The sequence below is a fragment of the Rutidosis leptorrhynchoides genome, chromosome 8, assembly GCF_046630445.1.
Source record: "Rutidosis leptorrhynchoides isolate AG116_Rl617_1_P2 chromosome 8, CSIRO_AGI_Rlap_v1, whole genome shotgun sequence".
In the NCBI taxonomy this organism is placed as follows: domain Eukaryota; kingdom Viridiplantae; phylum Streptophyta; class Magnoliopsida; order Asterales; family Asteraceae; genus Rutidosis; species Rutidosis leptorrhynchoides.
In genome coordinates this window covers 263,318,062-263,328,912 of record NC_092340.1, presented here as the reverse complement: position 1 = coordinate 263,328,912, position 10,851 = coordinate 263,318,062, and the positions used below count along the sequence as shown (strand labels likewise).

At 35.9% G+C, this 10,851-nt stretch overlaps 1 protein-coding gene across 1 annotated transcript; it reads right to left on the bottom strand.

Moving 5' to 3' along the window:
* Positions 1-6,401: 6,401 nt before the first annotated feature.
* On the bottom strand, positions 6,402-9,910 carry LOC139864179 (uncharacterized). Its single transcript, XM_071852765.1, has 7 exons — positions 9,718-9,910; positions 9,005-9,213; positions 8,637-8,900; positions 7,937-8,375; positions 7,392-7,459; positions 7,175-7,301; positions 6,402-6,772 (listed from the first exon to the last, which is right to left on the bottom strand). Exons 1-7 carry the CDS (start codon positions 9,908-9,910, stop codon positions 6,402-6,404), a joined length of 1,671 nt encoding a protein of 556 aa, XP_071708866.1.
* Positions 9,911-10,851: the final 941 nt, after the last annotated feature.

Below are 10,851 nucleotides of genomic sequence, written 5' to 3'. Positions count from 1 at the left end.
CTACCCAATTGAAAGACAGTGGGGAGTAAATGGTTCTTCAAAAAGAAGGCTGACATGGACGGAATGTAAACACTTTTAAGGCTCGGTTGGTGGCAAAAGGTTATACTTAAACTCAAGGAATTGATTATGAGGAAACTTTTTCACCAGTCGCGAGCATTAAATCAATTAGGATACTTATAGCCATAGCTGCTTTTCATGATTATGAAATATGGCAAATGAATGTCAAAACCGCTTTCCTAAATGGCGACCTAAGTGAGGACGTATATATGGTTCAGCCGGAAGGGTTTGTGAATCCTAAGCATCCTACTAAAGTATGCAAGCTTCTAAAATCCATTTATGGATTAAAGCAAGCATCTAGGAGCTGGAATCTTAAGTTTGATCAGAAAATCAAAGAGTTTGATTTTTCTCAAAACCAAGATGAGCCATGTGTTTACATTAGAGCTAGTGGGAGCAAAGTTGTCTTCTTGATCTTGTATGTTGATGACATACTACTTATTGGAAATGACATTCCAACTTTGCCAGATGTCAAATCTTGGCTTGGAAAACGTTTTGCCATGAAAGATCTTGGAGAAGCTAAGTATATTCTAGGAATCAGGATCTATAGAAATAGATCCAAAAGGCTTATTGGTTTGAGTCAAAGTACATACATTGACAAAATCTTGCGAAGATTTAACATGCAAAACTCCAAGCGCGGAGCATTGCCCATGCAAAAGTGCATAACCTTGAGCAAGTCTCAAAGTCCTATCACACCTGATGAGATAAGATGAATGAAATGTGTTCCCTATGCTTCGGCTATAGGATCCATTATGTATGTCATGTTATGTACTAGACCTGATGTCTCGTTAGCTTTGAGTTTGACGAGTCGTTATCAACAGAATCCAGGTGAAGAACATTGGATTGCTGTTAAGAGCATTCTTAAATATTTGCGGAGAACTAAAGATATGTTCTTGGTTTACGGTGGTTTGGAAGAAGAGTTGAGCATTAGATGTTATACAGATGCTAGTTTCCAAACTGATCGAGATGATTCTCGATCCCATTCAGGGAATGTCTTTGTCATGAATGGCGGGGCAGTTGATTGGAGAAGCTCAAAGCAGAGCACAGTTGCACAGTTTACAACGAAAGCAGAATACATTACTGCCTCAGAAGCTGCTCAAGAAGCTGTCTGGATAGGAAGTTTATTGCTAAACTCGGAGTAGTTCCTAACATTGAATCCCCTATGGAAATGTACTGTGATAATTCAAGTGCTATTATACTTGCGAATGAATCGCGTGTACGTAAAGGTAGCAGACACATTCTTCGAAAGTTTGACTACATTCAAGAAGTCGTTGAGAGGAATGATATTAGTATTCTTAAGGTTCATACAGATGATAATGTGGCTGACCCGTTCACGAAGCTCATGACACACAATAAGCATGATGATCATGCTAGTAGTATTGGACTTCGTTATGCTGCTGATATTTTTAATTTGTAATTTAGTATTTGGATATTTTTGGAACATTAAACAGTTTTATCATAATGAATTGATATATTGATGGTATGATTGTTTTCATATATATCACTGTGTTCTATATTAGCATGTTTAATCCATGAGTAATTGTTGATTATTCAAAATCTCCATAATAAATCATGTTATGGGAATAACATGAATTAAGATTAATATGAAGTTTTGGTTATATTTATTGATGATAAATAATTAACTTGTAGAGACCAAAATTCATATGTATTCATTGATGATGAATGTTGGAATGACCCATCCGAGATATCACTACATGGATCATTGTCAGTAGTGAATCTTTTAGTGATTATGTCTTTATGTCCTTAGACTTGAGATGCACGCCAGTTTTGATGTGTGGAACATTGTACTTTGATATGGTTAAACGCTGTCCTGAATAAGGCTGTTATAAAGGCCATTATTGGGTATAATGTAAAGCTCGTGATAGACACGTGTATGCAATATAGGATTTGTTCCTCTAAAATATTTGGAGTTAGATACTTTTTGAGCTCCTCGATGAATGAATAAGATATTTGTGTGGCCGCACCCAGATGTAATTAAGATGATACTTAATTAGTTTGGTGATCTAATTCAGTTCTAAGATCGAGAAACAAAATTGTTAAACAAATGAGAATGACCGATGATCCATATCTCAAGTTTAACTAAAGTATCTGAAACAAAAGGACGAATGACATTTAAAACTTACCATAAACAGTTTCGAGAAACTACCCTCACATAAATTTGGAGACAATGACGTGTTGATAGACGCTTACCATTGTTTGTATAGTTACTTGGTGTTGTGCCATGCACAAGTGGGAGTCGTAGGATTAATGTGCAAGGTACAACATATAACTATATGGCCAACTTCATTTGAGCCTTCGGGGTCACACACATATACACCGAGACGTCAAATAAAATATATATATATATATATATATATATATATATATATATATGATGTATATATATTACTCAAGAAACAAAATAGTAAATCGAAATTAATTCATTTACTATTCATATGAAAGCGACATGATAGAAATTATTAATTATAAGTTACATAATATACCCCTAATGTATTTGAGAAATACGACTTTGAAAAAGGAAATTACAAAAGAAGTTAAAACCTCAATCATGTTTACGCGTTTTAAAATCAAGTGGTTTACTTTTGCATATATATATATATATATATATATATATATATATATATATATATATATATATATATATATATATATATATATATATATATATATATATATATATATATATATATATATATATATATATATATATATGTATATATATGTATATATGATCAGGCTTTAGGAATGAGATGAACGAACATTTGAAAAATAGAGAAAAAAAAATAAAACAATCTCATATAATATTTTTAGTTCCCTTTGGAAAGAAAGACGACTAAATAGTACGGAGTATTATTTAGTTGTTTCATAAAATTAATCAAGGGTGATTAATTTGTTATTTGGGTTTGGACTAGCATCCATTGGCGTTGTTTGAAAGTGTAGTGTGGACTATCCTAAGAGACGGTCATATTTTGATCGTAGGTTTCTCTCCTTCAATCAGTTTCTTCAAGAAAGGTATATCGTTTACTCACTTTGTAAATTACATATTTTGACAATTATTAGTGGTGTAACTGGATCTTTGGGATCGTTAATCATATGCATGTTTTATTAAATTTGAATATATGACTATTTAATTTTGTAAATGGTTTATAAAATAATAATTGATTATTATTTTAACTATTCGCTGCGTTAATCTGATTTAAAAGTACACACGATTTTCCATCAGTTTGTTTGTATTTTAATCAGTCTGTTATGTAATTTAAAGGAAGATAAGAGGCTAAAGAATGGCATCTGACAATGTGGATAGGCTTAATGTTTTGCCGAAGACGTTCTTTCACATGTACTCTCGTTCATGCCTACAAAATATGCTGTAAGAATTAGCATTTTATCCAAAAGATGGAGGTACAGTTGGACGTCTGTCACAAACTTTGATTTCGACGATCATCACCCTTAGCATGATTTACATTGCTTGAAAATGTTTATCGATTGGGTACTCTCTCATTGCAAAACAACCCAAATAAACTTATTTCATTTACGCTTTCATGAAATGTGGCCTCCAAAGTCAAGTGTGTCAAAGTGGATTAGTCAAGCAGTAAGATTAAATGTTTCTGAGCTTTATGTACAAGCAAATCTGCTTGACCTGCCTAGTGTATTCACATGTAAGACACTCATGAAATTAAGCTTTGTTTATAATGAAGGTGGTGATTGGTGCACTAAATCATCCATTGATCTTCCTTTTCTGAAAACTCTTAACATAACGATTTTTGGACCGTCTTCTTCTAATGCATCTAAAATAAGTAAACTAATATGTGGCTGTCTTGTGCTCAAAAGTTTGTTTCTAATTATAGACTACTGCGGTAATGACAGACTACAATTTGAATATCCCTACCTTGAAGCATTTAGAAATTAGAACTTGTAAAGATTTAGGTGCTAACCAAGTTGTCTTGTATCTGCCCGATCTCGAAAGATTCTATTTTGGGGGTCTTTGTCTTCACGTTTTGTGATGGAGGATCTGTCATCTCTGGTTTCTGCAACTCTTTTATGTAATAATAATATTCGATCTACTGATTTGTGGGTTGAGCTACTGAAAGGAATAGCTGGAGCTAAATTATTATCAATAACTATTATGTGCATGGTAATTGTGTAATTAATTATACATTCTTCTAGTTATCCTTCTAATGTCTTATTCTCATTTTAATGGACTCAAATATTTGTTTATTGTTTGTTGAAGGTACCACCCAGTGAACCGCTGCCTAATTTTCCGAATTTGAAGCACTTGGAGTCGAAGGGTTTTGGTGCACAGTCAATTTTAATACAACCAGAACAACAAAATGTAGATTGGTGATGCGTGATTATGACTTTAAAAACGCAATTTAGAACAAGCTTTCTTCACCCAACAGATCTGAAAACGAAACTCCCAATTTGTAGTAACAGCCCCAAAACAGAGTATAAAACTCTGAAATAAGAACACAAAGGATAGAAGAATCTAAACCCCAAATTGATAAAGATACCACCACAATTAAAGATCTAGAAACACTCCAAATCTTCAACTACAGCTGATAAAGATTCCACCACAACTATAATATCAGATATGAAGATTTGGATTTTGTCACAATGTTTGATAAAGTAACACCACAAACACTGATAAAGAAACCACTCTTAGCCACCGAAATCAAAGATTCTTAAAGACACAGAGATTTTGTAAATAGATAAGCTCTATCAAACTTTTCATTCAATCATCAACCAAGTTTTACAATTACAAGAGCTCTCTATTTATAGGAAAAGCTTAACAGCTACTTTCTAGATAAGACAAAACATAAAAAGGAAAAGAAGATAAAAAGGACAAACAATTACAAACTAGCTAATAAGAATAAAGGACATAATCTGCAAATGGCCTACCATTTGGTAGTGCTCCTCCCATGATAAAAAGCATCCAATGATAGATGAGAATCTTCCTTGGACAGCTAACATTCTTCTAGAACAGCCACGCACGTGTTAAGCACATGACCTGATCGGCTTATTAAAAAGCATAAGTAAACTTTGAATCGTATCAGCAAGTTAGCCCCTCAAAAGAAAACAACGTCGCCTGCTGGTTGAACTAAGTTTCGTATGCTGGTTGAACTAAAATTCTTCAGCTGGTTGAACTAGCTGGTTCGCCTAAGTATTAACTTTGCTGGTTTCTATTTGCTGGTTACCCGGCTGAGTGAATTAAAGCTTTACTGGTTGAACTAAGCTCATTTGCTGGTCCGGCTAGCTGGTTCTTCTTATTTGCTGGCTTGCCTTCAACTATCAAAAACTTTATTCATTAAAACGTAACTACTTCAGTTTAAGGACTGAAGTAGGGTCACCCCTGAGCTTCTTGAACCAGCTCCAAAAACACTTAGATGATACGAAATAGATGGCAACACAACCATTGCTTGGCCTGATTCGGGTGTAACATCTTTTGAGCTCGTGCTGGCTATGTTGCTGGTTACATTGCCCAGCTCACCCGCACCATCCTCCCCCTCTAAAAAGGAACTTGACCTCAAGTTCTCAAGGTTGTCATCTTCCAAGTAGGGCATTAAATAACCAACATTAAAAGTGCTAGACACAACAGTATCACCAGGCAGCTCGACCTTGTAAGCATTATCACCAACTTTTTCCAACACTTTGAATGGACCCTCAGCTCTTGGCATCATCTTGTTCTTCCTTTTTGATGGGAACCTTTCCGTCCTTAGATGAATCCAAACAAGATCACCAAGAATAAAAGTGGGCTGCTTTATATGTTGGTTAGCTTTAGCCTTGTATTGCTGGTTGGTCTTCTCAATTTTGGCCCTCACTTGCTCATACAGCTTCTTTATTTCTTTGGCCTTTGCTACTGCATCAACACTTGCCTTAGGCTCAATTGCAAAAGGAATCAGATCAATGGGTGTGAGTGGATTTGCACCATAGCAGATTTCAAATGGTGATTTTTCTGTGGAGTAATTAGGTGCTCTGTTAAAATCAAAATCAGCTTGAGCAAGCTTTAAATCCCACTCCTTCAAACTTTTCTTCACAAGTGCTCTCAGCAGCATTCCTACAGTTCTATTGGTAACTTCAGTTTAACCATCAGTTTGAGGATAGTGAGAAGTGCTGAATAAAAGCTTTGTTTCAAGCAGCTTCCATAATGTCTTCCAAAAATAGCTTAAGAATTTTGTATCTCGATCAGACACATTAGGAACTCCATGAAGATGAACAATTTCTTTGAAGAATAAAGTAGCAACAATAGTAGCATCATTGGTTTTGTTGCAGGCTATGAAATGAGCCATCTTTGAAAACCTTTCAACAACAACCATAATAGAATCTTTGCCTCACTGAGTCCTTGGCAATGCAACAATGAAATCCATGCTCAAATCTTTCAATGGCTGGTTGGGAACAGGAAAAGGAGTATACAAACCCTTGTGAAATGCTGACTTAGCTTGAAAGCATGTAGCACAGCAATTAATCACAGCTTTGACATCTTTATCCATACATGGCCAGTAGAAGTGTTCACTTAGGATATCCAATGTCTTGTTAATCCCAAAATGACTAGCTAAGACACCTCCATGTACTTCTCTAATTAGCAACTCCCTGATTGAATCTTTTGGGATGCACAATCTGCTGCCCTTGAATAGAAAACCATCTTGCTCAACATAATCTCTTTTGGACTCAGCAGGAGAACAGTTCAAAATAGGAGCAAAGTCTGGATCAGCTTCATATAACTCCTTAACAAATGAAAATCCAAGAACTCTAGCTTCCAGAATTGACAACAAAGAATATCTTCTTGAAAGAGCATCAGTAACAACATTAGAAGTACCAGCCTTGTGTTTAGACACAAAGGAGTACATCTGCAAGAATTCAACCCATTTTGCATGCCTTGGATTTAATTTGTGCTGCCCATTAATGTATTTTAATGCTTCATGATCAGAAAAGAGAACAAACTGCCTTGGCTTCAAATAATGTGACCAATGATCAACAGCTCGAATGATGGCATAAAACTCTTTATCATAAGTGCTATAATTCAGCTTTGACCCATTTAGCTTTTCACTGAAATAAGCTACTGGTATTTTTCCTTGCACTAGCACAGCTCCAATGCCAACACCACTTGCATCACATTCAAGTTCAAACAGCATATCAAAATTAGGCAAAGCAAGTATAGGTGCTGAACTTAGCTTCTCTTTCAATGATTCAAATGTTGATTGTGCAGAACTAGACCATTCAAATACCCCTTTCTTCAAACAATCAGTAATTGGAGCAATAATTGTGGAGAAGTCTTTGATAAATCTTCTATAAAATGAAGCTAAACCATGAAAACTTCTAACTTCAGTGATGGAAGAAGGAATAGGCCATGATCTGATGGCTTCCACTTTAGATGGATCCATTGAAATACCTTCTTCAGAAACCACATACCCAAGAAACACTACTTTTTTGACAAAGAAATCACACTTCTCCAGCTTTGCATATAATTGATACTTCCTCAACAGCTCAAATACTTTCCTCAAATGATCCAAGTGTTCTTCTTTAGTTTTTGAGTACACTAGAATGTCATCAAAGTAAACAACCACAAACTGACCAATAAGTGGCCTGAGCACTTCATTCATAAGTCTCATGAATGTGCTGGGTGCATTAGATAATCCAAAAGGCATAACCAACCACTCGAATAACCCACCCTTGATCTTGAAAGCTGTCTTCCATTCATCTCCTTCTTTCATTCGAATCTGATGATGCCCACTTCTAAGATCAACTTTGGAGAATACACAAGAACCATGCAGCTCATCTAGCATATCATCTAATCTAGGTATAGGATACCTATATTTGATGGTGATGTTGTTAATAGCTCTGTTGTCTACACACATTCTCATAGAACCATCTTTCTTTGGAACCAGCAAAGCTGGTACTAAACAAAGACTCATGCTGGTTCTAACATACCCCTTTGCAACCAGCTCATTAACTTGTTTTTCTAATTCTTTTACTTCATGAGGGGAACATCGATAAGCTGCTTTATTAGGAAGAACAGATCCAGGTACAAGATCAATTTGATGTTCAATACCCCTGATTGGTGGTAAACCAGTAGGTAACTCAGTAGGAAACACATCAGCAAATTCGGATAACAATGGCTTTACCCTAGCTGGTATTTCATCATGCTGGTACAACTCATCATTTTCAACCATCAGCAATAAATAAGCACCAGTACCACCCTTTAACTCAGTATCAACTTCAGCTTGAGTCATAAACAAAGTTTTATCATTCTTAACAGTAGGGTCAGCTCTAGGTATTTTACTAGGCTTTAAAGAAGTGAGGGTGACCTTCTTTCCATTCACATACAGCGAGTAAGTATTTTGATGTCCATTATGATAGACATACTTATCAAATAACCAAGGTCTACCAAGCAGCAAATGACAAGCATCCATAGGAATAACATCACAAGTGATCTCATCTTGATAAACAGTACCAATAGAAAATGGAACAGTAACTTAGCGAGTAACCTTTACCTCACTGCCTTGGTTAAGCCATTGAAGTTTGTATGGATGAGGATGCTTCTTTGTAACCAGCTCAAGCTTTTCCACCATGTGAGCAGATGCTGCGTTTGCATAGCTGCCTCCATCAACAATAAGGCTGCACACTTTGCCCTTGACTGTGCACCTTGAATGAAAGATGTTTTCTCGCTGGCTCTTATCTTCAATAGTCTCAGCTGAGTGTGTTACCCTTCGAACCACTAAAAACTCTCCAATATTAGCAGTAACAAACTCTTCACTATCAGACTCATCATATGCTGGTTCAGTTTCAAAACCCCCTTCCAAATCTTCAATCTCCTTTAGTGTAAGAGCACGCTGGTTAGGACAATGAGCTTGAAAATGCCCAAATCCATGGCACTTGAAGCATTTCCTTCTATCATCTTTAGGACCAGCTACAACCTATCTTTACCTTTAGATACTTTGGATGCTGCCTCATTATGCCTAGGCAGCATAGATGATTGACCCTTCATAGGCAGCAAAGCTAGCTTGGAATAAGACTTAAGATTAATTTTCTTCTTTGCTTGTTTCTCTACTTGAATAGCCAGCTTGCAAGCACTCTCAAAAGTCCATAGCGGCTGTATTTCAACTTGATCAGCAATAGAAGCATTTAAGTCTCCAACGAATCTTGCTATAGTGTGTTCTTCAGCTTCTTTAACATTTGTACGAATCTTGAGCTGCTCAAACTCTCTGATGTAATCAACAACATTCATGCTGCCTTGCTTGAGTGTATTCATCTGGATATACAGCTCTTGCTTGAGTGTATTCATCTAGATATACAGCTCTTGCTTGTAAGCTTAAGGAACAAACCTCTTTTGCATACACTCTTTTAACTTGGACCAGGTTTTGATTGTTTTCTTCCCTTCATATTGCCTTTCTTTTTTTAGATTATCATACCACATTGAAGCATACTTCTTCAATCTAATTACAGTAACTTTAAAGGCCTTTTTATCATCATAGCCTTTAACCTCCATAATGCTATCCATGGCCTGAACCCATTCAAAGTAATCTTCAGGATTAGAGGACCCTTCAAAATCAGGTGGATCTATCTTGATATCTTTCAAATCATCAGCTTTTTTCCTATGCCTTCTTCTTTTTTGTGAAGAAGCATGAGATCCATCAGTAGATTGGCTACCATCCTCAGATTCAGTACTAGAAGACACAATAGTTATATCTCCATTTTCAGATCTGGGTCTATTTCTTCTTGGCACACCATCTTCCAACAAATTAACCATTCTTTCCATCTGATGCTGTAGAGCTTCAATAGCTCTATCTCTTCTAAGATTATGAGCTGCTTCAAGAGTCATGTTTCTAGGAATCTCAGCCATTTCAAATCAGATCTGGAAATAAGCTTTTCAGCTTCAAAACAGAGTATGAACTGAAACAACAATAAAAATGATAAGAAAGCTTCGATTTGAACAACCTAAGCTCTGATACCACTTTGATGCGTGATTATGACTTTAAAAATGCAATTTAGAACAAGCTTTCTTCACCCAACAGATCTGAACACGAAACCCCCAATTTGTAACAGTAACAGCCCCAAAACAGAGTATAAAACTCTGAAATAAGAACACAAAAGATAGAAGAATCTAAACCCCAAATTGATAAAGATACCACCACAATTAGAGATCTAGAAACACTCCAAATCTTCAACTACGGCTGATAAAGATTCCACCACAACTATAATATCAGATATGAAGATTTGGATTTCACCACAATGTTTGATAAAGTAACACCACAAACACTGATAAAGAAACCACTCTTAGCCACCGGAATCAAAGATTCGTAAAGACACAGAGATTTTGTAAATAGATAAGCTCTATCAAACTTTTCATTCAATCATCAACCAAGTTTTACAATTACAAGAGCTCTCTATTTATAGGAGAAGCTTAACAGCTACTTTCTAGATAAGACAAAACATAAAAAGGAAAATGAGACAAAAAGGACAAACAATTACAAACTAGCCAATAAGAATAAAGGACATAATCTGCAAATGGCCTACCATTTGGTAGTGCTCCTCCCATGATAAAAAGCATCCAATGATATATGAGAATCTTCCTTGGACAGCTAACATTCTTCTAGAACAGCCACGCACGTGTTAAGCACATGACCTGACCGGCTTATTAAAAAGCATAAGTAAACTTTGAATCGTATCAGCAAGTTGGCCCCTCAAAAGAAAACAACGTCGCTTGCTGGTTGAACTAAGTTTCGTATGCTGGTTAAACTAAAATTCTTCAGCTGGTTGAACTAGCTGGTTCGCCTAAGTATT